Source organism: Furipterus horrens, unplaced genomic scaffold (assembly GCF_987537825.1).
Source record: "Furipterus horrens unplaced genomic scaffold, mFurHor1.1.pri manual_scaffold_3, whole genome shotgun sequence".
NCBI classification, from domain to species: domain Eukaryota; kingdom Metazoa; phylum Chordata; class Mammalia; order Chiroptera; family Furipteridae; genus Furipterus; species Furipterus horrens.
This window is the reverse complement of record NW_028327173.1, coordinates 7,135,459-7,159,108: the sequence shown is the minus strand read 5'-3', so window position 1 is coordinate 7,159,108 and position 23,650 is coordinate 7,135,459. Positions and strand designations below refer to the sequence as shown.

Below are 23,650 nucleotides of genomic sequence, written 5' to 3'. Positions count from 1 at the left end.
CTGGGGACTGTGGAGGAGGTACACGTAACACGTGTCCCCAAAAGGTGGGGAGCTCCGTGAAGGCAGGTGTGGGGTCTACCCCTCACAAAAACACACTCAGCCCTGTGCCATCGGCACCATTACTGTCACCATCACTATTTTACGGATGAGGGAAACTGAGCCTCTCAAAGGTTAAGTAACTAGGTCAAGGTCACCCTGAGGGTAAATGGCAGAATCTCACTCTGGCCAGGCCAGGGGGCCTCCAGGGCCCATGTGCTGAGCTGCTACCTGGTATATTTCTCTACATCTTAGTATTTAACTTCCCTCCCTTTTTCTTTTGTCCCTCGTGAAGATCATGTAACTAGTTACTGTTTTGAGTGCATTTTTAGATGCTAAAAAGTAGATTGTAGCACATAAGTGTTTCTCAAACTTTAATGTGCAGAGGAGTCTCCTGGGAACCATGTTAAAATGCAGCTTCTAATTCTGTAGGGCTGGGGTGGGGCCCGTAATTTATTTTTCTAACAAGTTGCTGATGCTGCAAGTCCAAGACCTCATCAAGAACCGCGGGCCTGAGAACTACCGCCACCTGGTGCCCAATACTAGCACTGCAAGTCCTAGAATGAATTGCACTTGGAGCACATGTCTGTAAGGAGCTGGGGGTGAGCTGCTAGCTACATACTTACCCTGTAGGGTACATGCTATTGCCATTTTACACGGCAGAAAACTGGGGCTCAAAGGCATTAAGCAATTAGCCGAAGTCATAAAATCATTCAGCAAATATCAACACTTTCTGAGTAGCAATTATGGGCCCTGAGGAGGAAGCTGTGAATGAAATCCCTACTCACAAGAATTAAGAAATAATAGCTAGCAAGTGGCAGGGCCAGAGCCCCAGCCCAAGAATCCAGAAACCTGGGGCCCCCTTGGTCCCCCAACCCAGTGGATGTGGAGCCCGGGGGAAAAGGCCCCCACCTTCTGCCCACCTGGGAGGAAGGCCCTGCCTCCTGGGCGTGGTCATTACCTGAGACCAGGATGGGCCTTCCCGTGGAGGAGAAAGAGATGGGAGCACTCGTTGAGATGGAAGCGTCCCCCCGGGCATGGGTGGCACCCTCTCCATGCCCTTTACTGGCCTGGGAGTCTGCTGGGGAGAGCCGGGAGGGGCTGGTGCTGCGGGCCGAGAAGCCAGAGGTAAGAGCGACAACAGAGACGGGAGAAGGGGAGTGTGTGCTCAGGAATACTTCCCTTTCCCTGGAGACTGCAGACTGGGCCTGAGTCCCCAGACGCCCGGCCGCAGTCTCTGCCAGGCACTCTGAGGGCAGGGACTGCATGTCTAGGCCATCGGGCTTGGTGCCAGCACAGAGCTGGGCACACAGTCTCCAAAATGACATGCAGGCCTGGCACAGAGATCCAGCCCGGGCCGCACCTCCACCCCCAGTCCAGTTCCCCCGAGAAGGGGCCACGGAGTCACCTGTCAGGCGCCACGCTGCCCTCTGGGTTGGTGCTGCAGTTAAGGTGGGTCCCCGGGGAAGGCGGTTCAAAGCTGGTGTCCCTCTCAGCTGTCCCTGCAAAGAGCGGGCTTAAGAGTCAGTGCCAAGGAGCTTTACCCAGCAGGGACTGGTGACTCCCAGGGAGGCAGCGCAGCCACAAGATCCCCACCCTCAGGGGCTGGCAGACTGATGGGGTTCAGAGACGTGACTCAGGTGTCACACAAGGGCACACAAGGTCCCTGCAACAGGGGACTCAACCTCATCTGAATGGGGAGGCTTCCCCAAGGAGGGGATTGTGGGGATGTGGGTGAGGGTGGGGATGTCTAAGCAGAGGAAACAGAAGGTGGGGGGGCACGGGGGGGTGGAGAGGAGAGCACATAGGCCAGAGAAGCCACGGTGCGGCCACATCAACAGTCGGCCTCTGGTACACACTCGGTCATGGCGCGTCCTTCACAGCAGCCCAAGAAGTGGAAACGGCCTAAATGTTCCTCAACCGATAAGTGGATAAACAACATGCAGTATATCTGTACACTGGAATAGTGCCTGGCAACAAAACAAAGTACTAGCATGTGCTGTAGCATGGCTGAGCCTCCAAGTGTTATGTTCAGTGAAAGAAGCTGACACAGAACACATACGTAGTCTAAAAATGTCTCCAAAGCTCTAATCTAGAGGGACAGAAAGTAGGTTAGTGGCTTCTGAGCTGCTAATGGGCACGAGGTATCTTAGATCATTGTGTTCACCTAAAAACAAAAGGCCAAAGTAAGAGGCAACAAGGGTTTATTTGATACCCAAAGGGAGAGCTACTCAGAAAGCTCTGATTCGGACAGAAACCCAAACAGTGTCCCGATCAGGAGGCAAAAGCAAGGGATATTTATGAGACAGGGAAGGCGGACAATGACATCAATAGAAGGAATACGACATCAATAGAATATTAATTCTATCCACAAAAGGAAGGCATCTCTGTAGGCACAGATAAAATGACATAGTGATGCTAATTCTAGAGAATGGTTTTCATTTTCAGTCCTGTGGCCACCAGTCTGGTAGCCCTAACACCTGCTTTCTTGTTATCTTTGCAAACAGTTCGTTAGGACCCACTCAGTCCAAAGGGTAATTGTGCCCAGTTCTAAGGTCACAAAGGTTTGATGGCAGCTCTGACCCCATTTTAAGTGGTTCTGTTTATGTTATTTTTTTACAGTGGTGACAGTCTCACAACTTTGTAGATTTCTTCAACATTATGGAATTGTATACTTAAAATGAATACATGTTATGGCATAGGAATTATACCTCAATAAAGCTGGCTTTAAAAAATCAAGTCTTTCTCCTTGAAGCAATGAGTTAATTAGCAGTGGGATGGGATTGGTGTGGTAGATTGCATTATGGGCCCAACTCCTCACCATGCCCCCCACATCAACACCATTCTCCCAGGAGACTCTGCAGCTCCTCCAAGTCCAGACAGGCATCTGTCTGGGTCCTGGCCCCACCGATGCCTAAACGTGGCCGTATGACTTGTCTGGTCAGTGGTCTGGGACGGAAGTGACAGGGTGCCCATTTCCAGTCTGGGCCTAAGAGGCATCTGTTCTTCCACTCCCCCACATCTGCGCTTCCACCACCACCATGAGGAAACCATGCAGGTGGGGGGGGGGGGCAGCAGCCCCTGCTGGTCCCAGAAGTATGAGCAGCATGCAAAGCAAACCCAAACCAAATCTGGGAGCCCAGGCACAACAACAAGACTACCCGGCTGCCCCAAGGAGGAGTGAGAGAGGAACTCGGAAGTGTCGAGACTGTTTGCAACACACTGTTCCTGCTGCTAGAGCTGGTGAGACAGTCAGACTTGTGTTTCAAAGCCCCAAGTGGAACAGGTGCTCCATCTCCAGACAACTGTGATCACACAGGAAAGTGGCCTGGAGACTCTAGACCTTCTGATTTATTTAAGAGAACCCTGATAAATAAGTATACACAAACAAATTTAAACATCTCCTGATATTAAAAGGTCATCTTCAATGGTGAAAAGCTGAAAGCTTTTAATTTAATATCAGAAACAAGAAGGATGTCCACTTTTACCACTCTTACTCAACATAGTACTGGAAGTCCCAGCCACAGCAATCAGACAAGAAAAAAAAAAGGCATCCAAATTGGAGTGGAAGAAGTAAAACTGTCGTTATTTGCAGATGACAGAACACTATATATAGAGAACACTAAAGATGTGGAGAAAAAAAAGACAACCTTTAGGACTAATAAATGAATTCTGTAAGGTAGGAGCATACAAGTTAATATTCAGAAATCTGTTGTATTTTATACACCAGTAACAAACTATCAGAAAGAGAAATTTTAAAAATCTCACAATTCCATTAATAGAATAAAATACTTAGGAATAAATTTAACCAAGGAGGTAAAAGATCTATACTCAGAAAACTGTAAGAAACTAAAGGAAAACAACTGAAGAAAATATAAATAAATGGAAGGCTATACCATGCTTATGGAATAGAAAGAATTTACACTGTTAAAATGCCCATACTACCCAAAGCAATCTACAGATTCAGTGCAATCCCTATCAAAATACCAATGACATTTTTTCACAGAACTAGAATAAATAATCCTAAAATCTATATGGAACCACAAAAGACCCCAAATAGCCAAAGCAATCTTGAGAAAGAAGAACAAAGTTGGACGTATCACACTACCTGATATCAAAACTATACTACAAGGTTATAGTAATCAAAACAATATGGTACTGGCATTAAAACAGACACATAGATCAATGGAACAGAATACAGAGTCCAGAAATAAACCCATGCTTATATATGGTCAATTAATCTATGACAAAGAAGGCAAGAATATACAGTGGAGTAAAGACAGTCTCTTCAATAAATGGTGTTGGGAAAACTGGACAGACACATGCAAAAAATAAAACTGAATCACTTTTGTGCACCATATACAGGAGTAAATTCAAAATAGAGACTTAAATTTAAGACCCGAAACCATAAAACTCCTAGAAGAAAATGTAGACAGTAAACTCTTTCACATGACTCTTAGAAATACTTTTTTGGATATACCTCCTCAGGCAAGGAAAAGAAAGGAAAAAATAAACAAATGAGACTATATCAAATTAAAAGGTTCTCGCGTAGCAAAGGAACCCATCAACAAGACAAAAAAGCAACCAACTGAAAGGGAGATGACATTCACCAATGATACACCCTATAAGGGGCTAATGTCCAAAATACATAAAGGACTCATACAACTTAACACCCAAAAGACAATGCGATGAAAAAATGGACAGAGGACTTGAATAGACTTTTCTCCAAAGAGGACAATACAGATGGCCAATAGGCATATGAAAAGATGATCAACATCACTAATCAGCGAAATGCAAATTAAAGCCACAATGAGATCACCTCACACCTGTCAGAATGGCTGTCATCAATAAATCAACTAACGAGTGTTGACAAGGATGCAGAGGAAAGGGAATTCTTACGCACTGTTGGTGGGAATGTAAATTGGCGCAACCCCTATGGAAAGCAGTATGGAGTTTCCCCAAAAAAATTAAAAATAGAACTACCGTATGACTCCACAACTCCACTTCTGGTTTTTGACCTGAAGAAACCTAAAACACTAATTTAAAAACACATATGCATCCCTATGCTCACTGCAGGATTATTTACAATAGTCAAGCCATGGAAGCAACCTAAATGTCCATCAAGAGACAGGTAGAAAAAAGAGGATGTGGTACATACATAAGATGGAATATTAATCAGTCATAAAAAGAATGAAATTTTGCCACTTGGGAAAACAGGGACGAACCCAAAGGGGATTATGCTAAGGGAAGTAAGTCAGAGAAAGACAAATACCATGTGATTTCACTTGTATGTGGGATCTCAAGAGCAAAATAAATGAACAAACAAAACAGAAACGTTCACAGATACAGAGAATAGACGGACGGTTGCCAGATGGAAGGGAAGGTGGGGAGGCTGGGTGAAAAAAGCGAAGGGGTTAAGATCTATAAATCACCGCTTACAAGAAGTCCCGGGGCTGTGAAGCGCAGCAGAGGGAATATAGTCAGTAACATTGTAATAACTATGAATGGTGCCCGGTAGGCACTAGACTTGTCAAGGTGATCACTTAGTAAGTTATATAAATATCTGATCCCTGTGTGGCACACCTGCAACTAATAGAATAGTGGATGTCAGCTGTCATTGCAAATTTAAATAAGTATATGAATAAACAGGAGTGCACCTGTTATATCTAGATGTGGGAGATTTTCATTCACTCTGCTTTGCTGCCAGTAGGTGCTTTCACCCCGAAGTCTCATATTTTTCAGGTCAGGTATCCAGGGAAAGCCGGGGCACCCCCGTGGGTGCAAGGCCTGGAGCATCCAGTGACCAAGCTGGTGAGCAGGGTGCACAGAGGGAAGCACATCCCTCCTGCGGACAGGAGGCCTGGAGTGTCCCATGTCCCTGCTGGGAAGGCCACAGCAAGGTGGTCACCCGGCCTCGGCTGGAGCTGTGAGGTCTCTGCAGGACCGCTTGCTCTGGGGTCACAACTGCGGCAGGGCCACCACCTGGTGTCCCCACCCACAGGCCACAGGTCCTGCTCACCAGCAAAGAACAAATGGGGACCGACGGAGGGCGCAGCAGCGGGAGCCACGAACAGACAGCAAGAACAGACAGCAAAGGCAGCCCCCGGCCGTGGCCCCAGCCGGCTCTCCTCCGCCGTGGCCCCCCGGCGCCCTCTACTGGCGGGGACTCGCCCCAGGCGCGCAAGGAGAAACCCTGGGAGCTTGGCGGCCGCCCGCTGATAACACGCTCACGGGCTAAAAGCCACCTCTTGCCCTCGGTCTTTCACCCTCCCTTTTTCATAGCACTCTGTTCTCACTTGGCGGATGTAACAACCTCTTGAATGTTCCTGTGGACACACATAAATTTTCGACCGTAGTTTTTTTTTGTATCTCGTTATTCTCTGGTCTTCCTTGAAGCCTGAAAATCTCGACTGCTCATTCATATTATTTAAAAAAGGATTACGCAGAATATCCCAGTAGCTAGTGGGGTTTCTTCTGCTGTGGTGTGAGCATGCCCTTTTCACAGCGGGCCCCGTCCCCGAGGAGGGGGTCTCCCTGGGCGCTCTGGGACACCCACGGGGCATGAGCCAGCCCGTCTTCCCTTAGCGACTGAGCAGCAATAGCCCATTGACGGGGCGTGCCCCCAAATACACCAGAGGGCCACCCCCCACTGCGAGCCCTGGCTTCCTGTAGGAATCCCTGCCGTGTCTTTGGCCAAAAGAGTGGATTATTTTCACCAGGAGATAAAGACCCCAGAACCACCTGTTCAGACTGGTCAGTGCCCGTGGTATACCATTGTTACAGAGCTCTTTAAATTTTATTTTCAAGATGAAGTTGCCATTTGCAGTTCTCCATTTCACCCCCATCCTTCATTTTACTCTCCTGTTCTGAGCCCAGAGCCTCTCGCGGGGTCTGACGGGCATGTTACCCCTCACGTGCCCCACAGCCCACCCGAGGTGAATTCTGGGGCAGCCTCCCTCCACTTGGTTTCATTTGTCACCATCCTTCCATCTTTTTTCTGCCTTCTAGAAATTTGTTGAAATCTCTCAGCTGCTGATGACCCTGTTTTGTTTTGTTTGTTTTTTCAATGTCAAGGGTTTTCTGGATGCTGGTGAATGTCCACTGACTTGAGTGGGAAGCTTCTTCATAAATTTTATATTCATCTATCTCGAGTCAATGAAACAGCCTTGAAAGCAAGTCAAGATTTTACCAGCCCAACAGTTTGAAGATTTTTTTTTTAATCATCATCAGAACCTCTCAGCAAAATGACAAATTTGGATTTCATGCCACTCACTGGATCTAACCAGTCAAAGAAAAACCAAAGCCCAGACCTGATCTAGTTAACAGCTGGGGTTCAAGGTCACTTGCCCAGTGGGGTGGGAGGGGGGGGGCTGCAGGAGCATGGGCCTCAGCCCTTTGGTGAGGGGCGCAGACTGCTTACCCTGGAGTTTGGTGACTATCTGTTGTGGAACAACGGGACAGGGGACGCAGCGGGCACAGGAGTGGGTGGCTGATGTTGCACAGAACATGCCAGGTCGACATTCACAGACACGGGAGGAGTTCCATGTGCAAGGTGTCTTCTCCACGAGGTCATCTAAGGGACACAGAGGTAGGCCGTAAGGAAGGATCAGGGGTGGCAAGGGCAGGGGGTGCAGAGAGCCCCTGGGAGGACAGAGATGCACTTCCCCAGGAGTAAATGCTAATTTGACTTTCCACGGAGCTCATTTTTTGGCATGCTCAAATAATTATGCCGCGTGAAAGAAGGCAGATGAGAAAGGACTATCTACTATACGGTTCTGTTCCCAGAAAACGCAGCTTATTCCACAGTGACCGAAAGCAGGAGAGCTGCCTGGGAACGGAAGTAGGGGTGGGGGTGGCAGGCGGCATGAGGAGCAGCAGGAGGCAACGTTGGGCGTGATGGGTAGTTTATTCCTTTGACTGGAGTGGTGGTTTCACAGACACAAATGTGTGTCAAAACTTACCAAACTGCACACTTTAAACGTGCGTTTTATTATACAGACACTATATCTCAGTGACACTGTTCAAATAACCCAGAGGACAGGGACAAGCGGGCATGGGAATCAATGAACCAAGACTGACCACGACTTGGTGAGTCTTTAAAACTGGGTGACAGTCCCTAACTGTCCCTGATCCCTTCTACTCCTAAACAGGTTTGAAATTTTCAGTGATAAAAAGTGTTTTTCTCCAAAATCAAAAAATAAAAGGTTCGAGGTTTTATAAAAGAAAAGGTATCGTAATGCCCTTCCATTCATTTGGAGATATTCTGCATGCCCCAGTTATGTGAAAATAGAATTGCCGCATCGGTAGGTGAGACCAGTGTGACTTGCTCAGTAAGGACACTTCTCCTGGGCAGGATACTTAGAGGCCTCGCATGATACAGGGAACTGGGGGGTGGGGAGCACTTGGGGAATCTGTGCAGGGGACAGGAGTGGGCTCAGCCATGACTGAGGTGACCGGAGACGATGACAGCTATTCATATAATCGCATGTGTGCAAAGCAATGTTCTTACCACTCCACCCCATTAATTCAGTTTAACCTATTCCATTCCCACAACTCTCTGCGAGACTAGTAGTATTGTGCCCATTACACAGATGAGGACGCTGAGGCACAGAGAAGTCTGCTGGAGTTTCTAAGCTACCAAGTGGCAGAGCCAGGATTTGAACCCTGGCACTTGGGCTCCAGAGCCTGTGCTTCTAGCCCCTCGATCCCTCACAGGGCTTCAATGACAAAGAGATAAAGGAATTCCCGGGCCCACAGCCACCACTTGTTTCTTCATCTGACATAGTAGCTGTGACAGATTATATTTTTTCCAAAAAGGGCCAAAGCAACAGTCCTGGCACCGTCTCCTCTTCCAGAGCACTGGCATTTACCCAACAAGCAGCTCAACTTTTGTTTTATCCTCACCCAGGGACATGCTTACTGATTTTAGAGAGAGGGGGAGGGAGGGGGAGAGAGAGGGAGAGAAACATTGATGTGAGAAACATCAGCTGGTTGCCTCTCACACGTGCCTGGGGACTGAACCCTCCACCCAGGCACATGCCCTGACTGGGACTTGAACCCGTGACCTCTTAGTTTACGGAATGACGCTCCAACCAACTGAGCCACACCAGCCAGGTCAAGAAGCTTGATTTTTTTTTTTTCTTCCCTGACTCAAGTGGGATCTGTGACAACCTCAACAGCTAGAAAATGGTGGAAGTTAACCCACGTGACTTCAAAGGCTAGGTCATAAAAGGGACGTGGCTTCTCCAATCCTCTACCAACCCCAATTTTTGGAATCCAGCCACCAGGCCATGAGAAAGCCTAAAGTAAGCCATACAGAGGCCCATATGGAGAGGCCCTGAGGCCCCAGAAGGCAGCTGGCTTTGACCCCCAGGCATGTCAATGATTCCAGCCTCCAGCCTTCGAGTTTTCCAGCTGAGACCCCAGACACAGTGAGGCTGAGACCAGCTGTCCCCTGATGTCCTGTCTGAATCCCGACCCATAGAATCCATGAGCACAATGAGTGGTTTGTTGTCACACTAAGGTTTGAGAAAATTTGCTGCTGAAACTGCGGCCCCCAGTGAGCACAGACTATTCTTCCCTATGTCTGGTCTCCCTTGACTCTGGTTGGGGTTGCTGCGTGAAAGAAACCCCGGACAAGGGGACAGAATCATGCATTTCCCCGGCAGCCTCTGTGAGTGGGCTAGAACCGCTAACAATCACGGCAGCCCAAGCTCTGGGTCACATCCCCTGCCCTGTGTGGCCCTCATGGGCGTCACAGGGTAGTTGGTGGTGCTCTGAGGCTGTGGTGAACTGGCAACAGGGAAAACATGGCAGGATGTCAGCCTGCTGTGCACACAGCGTTCTCCCGCCAAGGGCTTGTCCAGAGTGTGCTCTGAGAGGCAGCGCAGTGGGGGGACCAGAGCTCAGGACCTGGTGGCAGACACCCTACATTCAAACTCCAGCCCTGCCACTACCAAGGGCTTGTGGCCTTTGGAAGTGCTTTGACTTTCCAAAGCCTCAGTTTCCTCTTCTGTAAAATGGGGACAATCACAATCCATGCACTGTACGATAGTGAAAAAAAATAATGAGACATGTTTGTAACAGGGAGGTGATGAGCAAATGCTTCCTTGCAGGAAAGAGTGAGTGAATGGAAAAGGGGTCACTGTCATCAAAAACCCACAGCCATGAGTGGGAGTCCCTAGACGCTGACAGTGCAAAATACCAGAAAGTGAATCAGGCTCCCGAGGGCTGAGCCATCCAAGACCAAACTCAAGCTGCCCACCGCCAGACCCTGGAAGGAGCCTCTGGTGGGAAGACAGGCTCTTACCTCCTGAACAGCTCACGCAGGCTGTGCAGCGGCCATCCCTGTCCAGGTAGTAGTCCTGCTCACACTGCTTCCTGCAGTCGGCAGACCCCGGCGGGCACAGGTGCTGCAGGGACAGCGCTGAGAAAAGAAGCAGAGAAGGTCCAGGCCAGGCCACCTCCCCACAATCCCTGAAGTACCCTCCCAGCTCCACGGCCAGCTCCCAAAGTCCACACATGTCAGATCCATCCCCCAGAGGGAGTCACGAGGCTCCAGGAGGGAACGAACATGTCTAAGGCCCCAGAGGAGAAGAGCTCTGAGCACCCCCTACACGTCTGGTTCCCCCCACCATGATCCACCATTTCCACTATGCCAGAGCTGTCTCCCCTCACTCACTGCTGCGCCACTGCCCTCCTCAAAACTTTGGTAGCCACTTTCCCTTTGAGATCAGCACTGAGGCAAGGATGCTCCCTATCACAGCTTCTATTCAGCATGGTACAGAGATCCTATACCATGCAATAAGGCAAGAAAAAGAAATAAAAGTGGTATGATTTAGAAAGGAAGATATTGGTCTGTTATAGACAAATGACATCACTTAGTACACAGAAAATCCAAAAGAATCTGCAGATACATTATTCAAACTAATAAGTGAGTCAGCAAGATGGCGTAACAGAATGTTGCTATATCAAAATCAATTAAATGTCTGTATATTTGGGTTGAACCACATGAAATTGCTGTTTTGATGGGTCAGCCAGTCAAATATTGGCAATTTCACATGGTTCAAAAGGAGTTAGAATACAGCATATTGAAAAAGATACCATTTGCATTATCATCAGAAATATCAAATACCTAGAAATCAAACAAAAAGATATAAATATCTCTGCATAGACAATAATAAAGCACTACTGGGAGAATTCAAAGAAGCCTAAATAAAAGCAGGGTTATGCCACGTACTCAACACTGGATTCTCTCCAAACTGACCTATAGCTTCAACGCAACCCCAATTAAAATCCCAATAGGACACTCTGTAGAATTTGAGAGGTGGATTCTAAAATGTATGCGGAAATGCAAGCTCCTAGAATAGCCAATACGCTTCTGAAGAACAAAGCTGAAGAAGCTGTTCAGCCACGCACAAAGACGTACTGAAAAACAGCAGTAATTAAGACAGTATGGCATTCACACAGACCAGACAAGAAGGCCCATGGGACAGCATACTAAGTTCAGAATCCTACCCATACATACATGGACTTTTGAGTCACAACAAAGCTGGTAGGCAAAACCATGGGAAAAGAACACTTTATTTTGTAAATGACGTTGGTTCGACTGGATATCCATACAGACACTTTTCACACGACCACTGCCTCGCCCTATGCACAGAGCCAAGGCAGCCAGCAGATCTAACCATGAAACGCAAAGCACTAATGAGCCGAGACGGTAAATGTGTGAAGCCTTTGAGACTTCAGAGGAGGAAAAGGCTTATAAAGCAGGACATAAAAAGCGTTAGTCATACAGGAAGAGACGATCACTCTGACTGCGTGATAGTCAAGAGCACCTCTTCGTGGAAAGACACCATGAAGGGGATGAGAAGGCAAGCCACGGTCTGGGAGCAGATCTTTGAGCAGAACTGCAAGGCAAAGGGCTCAAAACCCAGCATCATAAGAAGTCCTACAGATCGATTTTTTCTTAAACCCCAGAGAAATGAAAAAATATGTTCATGCAAGGACTTGTTTTTCATTATTCATTATAGCTAAGAAGTAGAAACAACCCAACATCCAAAAACCGTTTGGACAAGTAAAGTGTGGTGTACCTATACATGGAAGGCTATTCAGTAATAAACAGGGGTGAACAGGGGACCCCAATCCATTGCCTTGGGAACCAGGAGGGCATCCACACCTGCACAGGTCGGCCTGCTCCATCGCAAGCCCCAGCACCTACTCAGTGTCTGGCACGCAGGTGGCGCTCAAAACTGTTGCGAAATGAGTGAGCACTTCCACTACATCCTCTCCTCTCAATGCCATCAGTTTCTCTTCTCCCAGTGCTGGGAGAGACCACAGCTCAGTGCCCGTCTGCCGGACCCCCACACACAGGTCACCCACCAATCAGACACCACTGCCAGGAGAAACAGCCCACAGCTTCTCTGGAGAAATTACCTGGATCTAGACCGGGCATCTCCCCAGAGGAGAGAAATCTGGGTGCTTTTGTCACTTTGGAGTTATCTTCCAGGGTGAGGGGAGTGTTCCCCCCAAGAAGCGTGGCCCTGGCTTCAGAGTTTGCAGAAGTCAGGATGGGCTTGGCCTGGGGGGTGGTGCTGCTGGGAAAAAAGCCAGAGCTGGAACAGACAACTCTGCTGATGGGGGAGGTCTGTGCTCAGGGATCACCATTTCCACGGAGAAGGGATCCTCAGACCCTCTGCCCACAGTTTCTGGCAGCCCCACCCACCCCCACATCAGGGAGCAAGAGCTGTGTTTCCTAGGCCTTCTGGGTCTTCCGTGAAATCAGGGCAGGCTGGGCACACAGTAGGGCTTCAAATGACATGTGGGCTTGGCAGAGAGGCACCCTGGAGCCCTGACACTCTGTGCTGAACCCCACCCGAACCCCCAGCCCCAGCTATGGTCCAGGCATCCTGTGGAGAGAGACATCCCCACACTAAGCTCAGCTGGATGGGAGAGGGCCGGAGTCACCTGGCGGGTGCCTTGCAGTCTTCTGGGCTGGTGCTACAGTCGGGGCCAGTCCCTGGGGAAGGTGGCTCACAGACAGTGTCCGTCTCCGCTGTGCCTGCAAGGGGACACAATGCTTTCAGGTTTGGTATTGAGGAGTCCGAAGACTCCAGGAATTTGGAAACACAGTGGCCATCTGCTGTTTGCACCTGCCCAGTATCCATTCCCCCTTGGTGTGAAGCACCCCGATTTTCTCCAGGGAATCACTCTCCTCAAACCCAGTACCTGTTTTTAGGGGCTATAACTGACTGACCCCTTTCCCTTCCAGGAGTAGCCATGGGACCAGGCTGGACCAATCATATTATGCCATTCCTCCGTCCATGATGGATTGGCTCAGGGGTGGGAACATGACCCATGCCACGCCTATGAGATGCAGTTTCAAGGCTTTGTTTTTGGTTGTTGGAAATGTAGGAAGGAGAAGCTGTCTTTCCATTGAGGTTGGGTAGGAAGCAAGCCTAAAGCTGCTGGTAGGTATCTTACAGACACCTAAACATAGCAGGATACAAATGAGAAATCAGAAAAGGCAGAGCTCCTGGATCCAGCTATGCCTGAAGCTGTCCATAGCTATGCCCAGACTTTTTAGTTACATGAGCCAAAAAAATTGAGATTTTGTTACTTGCAACCCAAAGAGTCTTAAAGACTATACTGGGTGGAAGCAGAGTGGGGAGGAAAACACACAGCACTTGCCATCAGCAGACCTGAGCTGATGGTCCTCTATCATGTCGGAGCTGCGCCAGGCAAGTCAAGAGATTTTAGTAATAATACAGGCTTCACAAGGCTGCTGTCAGGATCAACAGAGAGGGGACCTAATGTACCCATTACACAGTGTGACATATAGCAAATGCCCAGAAAACAGTGTGCCCTTTTCCACATCTGGACTCTTCTCCCATCACTTAGAAAGTGACCCACCTGTGTGGGACAGGGCCTGAGGGTTTCAGTGCAGGTAGGTATGGACAAGGCTGACTTATCTTATGTGTCTGCAGGGCAGTGGGGTGACAGGACCCGGGGTTGACATTCAAATCCCACCTAGCTCAGATATTCTCTGCTCTGTGGTCCTGAGCAATTTGCCTGCTGTCTCTGGACCCCAATTTCCTCACTTGTGAAACAGAGCTAATACATCTGCCTGATGGAGTTTTGTGAATTTCAGAAACAGGAGCCTATGCAAGCGCTTAGCGGGGGCTTAGCTAGAAGCTGAACTGATAGCAGAAACTACTTTCCACTTTACAGCTAGAGAGATTGAGACCCTGGGAGGTGCCCTGTGAGAGAGTCCACAGGGGAATCTAGAAGTGGGCCAGGGTTTGGCAGCCAAAGGCTGGAGCACTTCCAAAGCGGCGCTGGCCAATACAATATGACGTGAATCATGCAGGCCATTTTAAATTTTCTAGTAGCCTCATTTAAAAAAAAAAAAGTTTAAAAAGAGTGACATTAATTTAAATAATATATTTATTTAATGCAATAGATCTAAAATACTATGTCAGCAGGTAATTGATAGAAAAAGATAGTTAATGAGCTGTTTTCCATTCTTTTATACTAAGTATTTGAAATCCAGTACATATGCTACACTGACAACTTATCTCAATGCCACTGGGCACATTTCAAGTGCTCAGTGGCCCCCTGTGGCCAGCCAGTGGTCCGGCCTTGGGCAGTGCGGGTCTAGAGACAGCAAAGAGCAGATTCTGGCCCCAAGTGGCCATCACAGGAAAACCACTGAGTAAACCAAACCAGCCCCAGCTGGTCGGTGTGCCCTAGTTAGAACGACCGAGCTCAAGACATTTGACAGATGGGGAGACTGAGGCCCACAGCATGGTGGGAACACACCCCACCTATGCAAAGCTATATGAAATCTCAAGTTTCTGACGTCCAGTCCAGAGCACTTTCCACTGCACCACCCTGCCTCTGTTCGCGGGTGGCGGGCTGGCGTCTGCGTGTCCCCTAGCACAGCGCTTTGCATGACCCAGCTCAAGGCTGAGGAGGAGTTAACTAAGTGAGTGGTGAGGGAAGGGGGGCCCAGCCAGAGGGAACAGCATATGCAAAGGCCTGGCAGAAGGGACAAGCTCTGCCCACCCATGGAACTGAGAGGAGACAGACAGTGAGGCGCTGGTGTTGAAAGCTGAGGCTAGAGGAACGAGGGGCCACGCCACACAGAGTCGTGTTAAGGATGTCGTCCGCAAGACTCTGCCTCTGGTTGTGACCTGCATGGCTCAGTGGGTGAGCACCATCCTGCAAAGCGAAAGGTCACCGGTTCGATTCCTGGTCAGGGGACATGCCTGGGTTGTGGGTTCGATCCCTGGCAGGGTGCATATGAGAGGCAATGAACCGATGTCTCTCTCCCTCTCCTTGTCTCTCCCTACCCCCTCTCTAAAAATAAATAAATAAAATCATTTAAAAAAAAGACTCTGCTTCTGGGAAGGTGGAGTGGATGCGCTTGCCCCTATTCCTCCTACCCGGCACCAATGCAGAGATGCGAGGGGCCCTGTGGCCTCAGAACAGCACAGTGGTGAGTCCCCTGGGTGTTCTCTTTGCTTTGCATACCCCAGACCTTGAGCCCAATAAGCCAGCAACCCAGAAATGTGATGCAGGCTTAAAAATAAAAGTCCCCCCCCAAAAAACTGTCCTCTTTATCAAAGGATCATATCCTCATCATTAGAGTAAAGAAAATACTAAATGTTTTAGGCAGGTGTGTGAGAGAAAGAAACACACACACACTCTGATTGGTTTTGCCTGGGAGGTTCTTGCTATTTGCCATGGGGGAGACATTGGGGGTGGGGGGCAGGGGAGAGAACTGGGAGGCAATATCTATGGGACTGAGGGACAGGCTGGCTGGGGGATGGGCTGGCTGGGAGGGAAGGGAAGGAAAGAAGGAGGGTGGGAGAGAGGGTGGGGATGGGGCTTGGGAAAAGGACCAGGTCACAGGCACTGTCCTCCCAGTGGACATGGCTCCCTCTGATGGCCCCTTGCCCCCTTACCCTGTCCCCTGTGTGGCTATGACACCCTTCTGGGCTGTGGTCTAAAGCCCACCCATTGCCCATGCCTCCCTTCTGAAAGGTGCTCCCAATGCCGCCCACACAGGACCTGTGGCCCTTCTCTCCCCTCTGGCCACCGGCTCTCCTTGTACTGTCAGAAAATTAGAAGCCCAGAAGGGATAAGGAAGTTGCCTGAGGTCACACAGCAAGTTGGAAAAGAAAGCCAAGTTTCTCAGTCTTGAGCCTGGTGCCCAATCACCTGCTGGTCTGACTCCCAAGGCCTTGACTGTGAAACAGGGGAGCCAGCCCTCATCTCTCAGGACTCTCCCAGGACAGAGACTTGAGGTGTCTTTCTTGTTGATTAGGCATCAGAGAACTTCTGCCCAGAGCCTCAAACCATCCCAAGACCTTTTCCAGCCAGGCTTGGGCCTTGGGCCTTGGGCCACTGGGGTCTCTCTGAGCCTGGGGCACAGGTGAGGAGAAGGGGCAGCAGGGGACTCTGGGTGCCTGGTGCACCCAAGGCCTCATTGTGAAAGATGTGATGTGTCCCACAGAAGGAGGATGTGGGAGGTGGGAAGGCACCTGGACATCAGTGGGGATGGCGCAGCACCGGGAGTCGGGGTACGTACCTGGGAACTTGACAACCATCCCTATGGGGCAGGCAGAGTGCGGGTAGCAGCGGGCACATGAGTTGGTGGCTGTTGTGACACAAAACATGCCAGCCTGGCACTCACAGACGCGGGGCGAATTCTGCGAGCATGGCTTCTTCTCCACCAGGTCGTCTAAGGGACACAGAGAAGGGTCACAGAGGACAGAGGGAGGGCGAGGGAAGAGATCCGAAGACCGCCCCCCAGGGACAGTCCAGAGAGGGGGCTGCTGTGACCTTCCGCCGCGCAGGGCAGCTGGCACACTCAGCCCTTTCCAGAGTGTTCCTCAGATGGGGGCAAGATGGCAGGCGGGGTCCACGAGGCAGTCCCCACCCCAGCCCACATCCCTGAAGATTACTGACTTGATATTAAAATAAATTAATGTCCCCGTTTTTAAACAGGCAAAAAAGACACGGCGGATCATTGAACACATATTTCTAAGTGAAAGAAACCAACCTGAAAAGGCTATTATAACTGTGATTCCAACTCTATGACATTCTGGAAAAGACAAAACTATGGAGACAGATAACAGATCAATAGTTGCCAGGGTTCGGCAGTAAAGGGTGGGGGAAAATTAACAGACAGAGCACAGAGGATTTTTAGGGCATTAAGACTATTCTGTGTGATACTGTAATAGTGGAGATGCAACATTAAACGTGTATCCAGGCCCTGGCGAGGTAGCTCAGTTCCTTAGAGCATCATCCCAATACACCAAGGTTGTGGGTTCGATCCCTGGTCAGGGCACATACAAGAATCAACCAAGGATTGCATCAATAAGCAGAACAACAAATCAATGTTTCTCTCTCTCAAATCAATATATAAATTTTTTTTAAATGTGTCCAAAACTACAGAACTGCAAACGCAAAGAGGGAACCTTAAAGTGAACTATGCACTTTAGTTAATAGTGTGCCAGTACTGGGTCATCAGCTGTAACAATATACCACACTCATGTGAGATGTTAATACTGGGAGAAACTGGGGGGTGTGGGGGAGAGAGGGGCATGTGGGAACTCTCAGTACTGTCTGCTCAATCTTTCTGTAAGTCTAAAACTGTTCTTTAAAAGGGTCTATTGACCCTGGCTGCTGTGGCTCAGTGGATTGAGTGATGGCCTGCAAACTGAAAGATCGGTCACTGGTTCGATTCCCAGTCAGGGCACATGACTAGGTTGCACGCCAGGTCCCCAGTTGGGGGCACGTGAGAGGCAACCGCACATTGACGTTTCTCTCCCTCTCTTTCTCCTTTCTCCTCTCTCTAAAAACAGATAAATAAAATAAAAAATAAAATAAAGTAACCTTGTTAAATAAATAAATAAATAAATAATCTTTAAGAAGGGTCTATTGAGTGTTTTTTTTTAACAAGCCAAGGACTTGAGAAAATATTTCTCCAGAGAAGATACACATATGGCCAGTACACACGTGAAAAGATGCTTGACATCATTAGTTATTAAGGAAATGCAAACCAAAACCGCAATGAGACATCACTTCGTATCCCCCAGGATGGCAAGAATCCAAAAGACAGACAGTAACAAGTGCTGACGAGGACGTGGAGAAGCCGGCACGCTCGCACAATGCCAGGGGGAATATTAATTACACAGTGCTGTGGAAACCAGCGTGGCAGTTCCCCAAAGAGGTAAACACAGACTTACTATAAGGTGCTGCAATTCCACTTCTACGTATCTGCCCAAGAGAACTGAAAACACAGGTCCACACAGACACCTGTACGAGAATGATCACAGCTGCTCTTTTATAACAGCCGAAAAGGAGGGAAACCCAGATGTCCACGGACATTATAAACAAAACATGGTGTATCTGTGTGATGCAATCACACTGGGCCATAAGAAGAAATGAAGTACACAGACATCTGTTACAACATGGATGAACCTTGAACACACTATGCAAAGTAAAGGAAGCCAGGCACTGAAAGCCACATACTACAAGGCTCTGCTTACACGAAATGTCCAAAGTAGGCAGGTCCATGGAGAAAGGAGTGGATAGGGTGCAATGGGAGGAGGAAAGAATTGGGAGGTAAGGAGTTTCTTTTGGGGGAGGGAGAAGTGTTCTGGAATAGATGGTGGCGGTGGTTACACGTGGTGAGTATAGTATAACAAAAATCACTGCGTTGTACACTTTCCAGTGGTGAATTTTACACAGTAAGTGTATCACAATGTTTCAAGTACATTAAAAATATGGTGCTGAGTATTAGGAAGGCTGCACATGAGGTGAAGGTGCGCACACTCATTTCACCAGGAAGAATGGTTTCCAAGCAATAACATCAGAGCATATTCTGGTTACATTTTTGATCCTTAAGGATAAAGAAAGGATTATTCTTGCAGTCACCTACGAAGAGGAAAAAACAAGGGTGACAGCAGACCCCTCCGCAGCAATATTAACCACAAGAAGACAATGGGACGATGCCTGCAAAGCTCTAGAGAAAATATGTCACACATGCCTGCAAAGTTCTAGACAAAATATGTCCCGGGGATAACACTCTACCTCCCAAGTTGTCTTTCTCCTATCAAGGCAGCAAACATTCTCAAACATGAAAGAAATCAAGGAAGACGCAAAGCTGAGTCCTTCCAGAGAAATTCACATGACCGTGAAATCAAGCGATAAATCAAAATGAAAAATTCAAGAATGGAAAAGTGTGGTAAATATACCACCCCCTCACTGCTCCCCAACATACACACAGAGGAAAAGCCATGTGCACATACAAGGAGAAGGCAGCTAGGCAGCTATCTATAGGCCACGAAGACAACTCTCACTAGAAACTGCACTTGTGAGAACATTGATTGTGGACTTCCAGCTTTCAGAACTGTGAGCCAACAAATGTCTGTTGTTTAAGTCACCCAGTCTATGGTATTTTTTCTATTATTTTTAAAAATTTTATTTTCAATTACAGTTTACATTAAATATATTATTTACAATGAATACATTATTTTGTATTAGTTGCAGGTGTACAGAATAGTGGTTAGATAATCATATATCATACTTTTCAAAGTGGTCCCCCTGATATTTAAACACCTACCTGGCACCATATATAGTTATTGCCATGTTATTGACTATATTCCCCATGATTATTTTGTAACTGCCAATTTGTAGTTCTTAAGCCCTTAACATTTTTCATCCAGCCTCCCAATGAACCCCCAACCCTCCTCTGGTAACCATCAGTCTGTTCTCTGTGTCTATGAGTCTGTTTCTACTTTTTATTTTATTTTATTTTGTTCTTTATGTTCTACATATAAGTGAAATTATATGGTATTTGTCTTTCTCCCTCTGGCTTATTTCACTTCGTATAATATGCTCTAGGTCCATTTATGTTGTCACTAATGGTAAGATTTCATTCTTTTTATGACTGAGTTATGTTCTATTGTACATGTGTACAGTCTGTTGTATTTTTTATGGCAGCTTGAGAAGACTAATATACCAGGTATATTTCAGGTAACATTTATTAGCACTTGCTACATGCTAAGCAATGCATTAAAGGTTTTCCATGTATTGATTTATGGATCCTTATAAAACAACACTGTGGAACAGCTACTATCAGTATATTCATTTTGCAGATGAAGGAACAGCTTAAAGAAGATAAGAACTTGCTCAAGTTAACACAGCTAGTAGGTCATGGGTTTGGGATTTGAATCCAAGTTAGTCTAACTCCAAATTCCTTACTGTACTCTATCCTGCCTGGCTGGTTTGGCTCAGTGGATTGAGCGTCAGCCTGCGAGCTAAGTGTCGCTGGTTCAATCTTCCAGTCAGGGCACATCAGAGAAGGAAAACTCTGACTCCAAAAAACCTCCGCTGCCTTGCGGCATACCTCCTCAGGGGAAAGGCTAAGGGAGTAAACCCCGACAGAAAATCCGGAGCCGGAGTCCCTAAGGCGGTTTGACGTTGTAGTCAACACCGGCAACTCCTGCGGCGCACCTGAAGCCAAGCTGTATTGATTCCGTCTTTCCCTTGGACCCTTCAGCTGCGAAGAGAGGGGGGGTCTGCTGCATGGGCAACAGCAGACCCTCCATATCACCCTGCCCAGGCTCTGTAGCTTCAGCTTCACTGGAGAGGACACTCCAGCGTCATCACAAGATGTCGATTCAACACGGGAGGAGACAGATACCGTGTCACTCCCGAGTCGGACTGCACAGCCATTCTCGGCGGTGCAGATAGACTCTTAAGAAGCTACACCATCGTCTCTCGAGACGGACGGCTGCCGAACGAACGAACGAACGAACGGTAAATATACTCACAGTGCGCAATGACTACATTTAAAGAGGGAAGTAAAGCTACCATGCCAAGGGACTCAGGGTCACAGAAAAGAATATGAACACCATAGGCGAGGACAGAGTAAAAATGCATAAGCAATAAAAGTCAGAAAGAATGCAGGGAGGTCAGCAAGCTAATGCCTTCATTTTTCATTACTAAGAGTCCAGTGGAATATGAATTTGTCACAAGAAATAGTTGTTCCTTAACTGATTCCTAACCACGTATTGATTTTCATGACCTCTTTTCTTAATTTTAGAGGGTTTTGTTAGGAACTGCTATCTCTTGCGATAATTTAGTTTCTTCACTTTAGCTTCTTCTTCCTCTGATACAATTAAATGTAATCATTGTAATGCACAGATAAAAATTCCTTCCTTCCATGTGTGGGTAGTCTGTCTACTGACCTACCCATTCTCTACAGAGAGATACAGAGAAGCGTGAATAACCCAGTGAGAGGGGAGGGGGCAGAATTGGCTTTCTTCCTTATACTTCTCTATTGGTTGAATTTTGAGTAGTAAGCACATATAACTTCTGCTTAATAAAATGCAGTCATTAATTTTAAAACACTAAAGCTATACCAGAGAAATGCTAACATAAACATAGAACAGCAATACTAGCATCAAACAAAAATGCAATTAAGGCTAACACATTATAAGGAACAAAGAGGTATCTTTCATGTTGATAAAAGGTCCAACTCACCAGGAAAACACAATATTAATGATCATTGTAGCTAATAACACAGCTTTGACATATTTGAAGCAAAAATAGATAGAACACAATGAAAAATCAGATGAAAACCAAGCATTTTGTAACTTTGGAAAGGCCCTTAACCTCCCTGAGCCTCGGTTTCCTCACTGGGGAGCAGGGATAAGAAAAGAATCTTCCCCTGAGGGTTTTGCAAAAATTAAAGTCAACAAATGGGAATCCTTGCCTTGAGGAAACATGTTAACTGTCTCTCCAAAAAGTACGGGTGCAAAAAAGATCATGGTTGATATTAATTCGCAAATCCAGAGGGGTAAACTGAGGCACCGGGGGGTCAATTCAGAGTACAATCACATCTTGATGCCCCGCCCCCACCTTCTAGATTCTCTGCCTGTCCCCTGAGTCCCTGTCTCCTCGGAAGGAGCCCCCGGAGGGGAGGACAAGGTTCTTACCTCCACAGCTCACACAGGCTGTGCACCGGTAGTTCCTGTCCAGGTAGTAGTCCTGCTCACACGGCTTCCTGCAGTCAGATGACCCCTGCGGGCACCGCCGCTGCGGGGTCAGCCCTGGGAAAAGAAGCAGAGAAGCTGCAGCCCAGGCCACCTTGGCAAACTCTCAGGGGCCACCACGTCCACCTCCCATCCCTGCAGCCCCTCCCGCCAACACCCCTAACCCCCCCCCCAAACACGACAGCGCTACTCTTGTGCTATAGATGGAGGCACTGACGCCCAAGAGGGCGGGCCTCGCCCAAGGTAGGCCGGCAGGCAGCAGGAGCAGCGCGGGGTGCGGAGAAGGGCTGGGCCTGGGATGCCGGGGCTGCCATGTGCCAACTGGGCAGCCCTGGGCAAGTGGCCGAGACCTCATGGGCGCTATGAAGTGACTAATAGGCCGCGCGTCCTAGGGTTGTTGGAAGGATGGAAGGGATCGTGAGGATAAGCGTGTGCACAGCCCCACAGCAGCCGTGGGCACACAGCAAGCGCTCGTCACTCCTGGTGGCCCGCGGCGCCATAGGAACTGCGGCGCCATGGTCCCTAGACCCTGAGGTGCCTAATCCAACTTGACCGAGAGGCTCGCACATCGCCCCGCCGTTCCTGAACCCCTCTCTGCAGGGATGGATGGGAGAGGCAGGAGGCTGAGACAGAACGCCTGGTGCAAATGGGTGGGGGGCACCCTGCCCCTCCACACTGTGTTCACACACGTGGCCCCACTGCGGCCGCCGGTTCTAGCTGGGATGCCTTCCATTGGCGGCCTTCAAATGAACACGTGACCCGGGCAGGCCAATCAGAATGCTTCATCCTTCAGGGTGGGCACGTGACCCAGACAGGCCAATCAGAGTACACCTTCTTCAACACTGTGATGGGTGCCTGGGCACATGGCCCACACCAGCCGATAAGCCCCGTTACTGCGAGTTTCACAAAAGCCTCCAGGAAGGAGCCCTTCTCTTGACTGTTGGGTTGCCCCGTAGAAAGGGCGCCTTGGGCCCAGAGCTGCCCTGTCATGGCCGCTGCAGCGCGGGCAGGGTCCGCCTGGGAAGGAGGTGCCTCGGACGCCAGCCGAGGCCACAGACAGGAGTGGACTCCTGGTGACGTCGTTCAAACCCGAATGTATGGCGCCGTGGGTTTCTCTGTTACTGAGCCAGTTAGTTCTCTTTTGTGTTGTTCGCGCCTGAGTTAGGGTTCTGTTAGTTACCACCGAAAGCCTCCGCACCGGGCGTTTTCAGCATTTCCTGTGCCCCCCGCTCGTTCTGGGGAAGCCCGTGGACACAGCTGAGAATGATGGCTTCCAGTGCATAGAATAAAATAAAATTCAAGCTTTAGAGGGACTTATTTGGTGGTGGGATTTTTTTTTTTTTTTTTTTCCCAGTGAACTCAGGTTTCCTGAGCACCACGTTGGCGCCCGCGCTGATTTTGAGATTGAAGATGAGGAGGACCCTGCTCGCGTGGAGCTTACCTCGAGCCTGGGTTAGAGAGACTAGCCAACAGAGAAGGAAATGAGCAAGCCGGTTTCCAATGTGGATACAAACAGAAGGAAATAAAGGAGCAGCAGGAGT

The 23,650-nt window shown here is 48.5% G+C and overlaps 1 protein-coding gene across 1 annotated transcript in view; it reads right to left on the bottom strand.

Annotated features, from left to right (window-relative positions):
* TNFRSF8 (TNF receptor superfamily member 8) overlaps nt 1–22,166 on the bottom strand; it is a 35,775-nt gene extending 13,609 nt beyond the window's left edge. Inside the window, exons 1-8 of the mRNA XM_090271457.1 lie at nt 22,053–22,166; nt 16,631–16,783; nt 13,003–13,096; nt 12,472–12,632; nt 10,346–10,462; nt 7,457–7,609; nt 1,445–1,538; nt 998–1,143 (exon numbers count right to left, since the gene is read on the bottom strand). Of these exons, the coding sequence (XP_090127583.1) occupies nt 998–1,143; nt 1,445–1,538; nt 7,457–7,609; nt 10,346–10,462; nt 12,472–12,632; nt 13,003–13,096; nt 16,631–16,718 (853 nt within the window). The 5' untranslated portion in view covers nt 16,719–16,783; nt 22,053–22,166. The remainder of the gene's footprint in view (nt 1–997; nt 1,144–1,444; nt 1,539–7,456; nt 7,610–10,345; nt 10,463–12,471; nt 12,633–13,002; nt 13,097–16,630; nt 16,784–22,052) is intronic.
* Between the last annotated feature and the right edge of the window lie 1,484 nt (nt 22,167–23,650).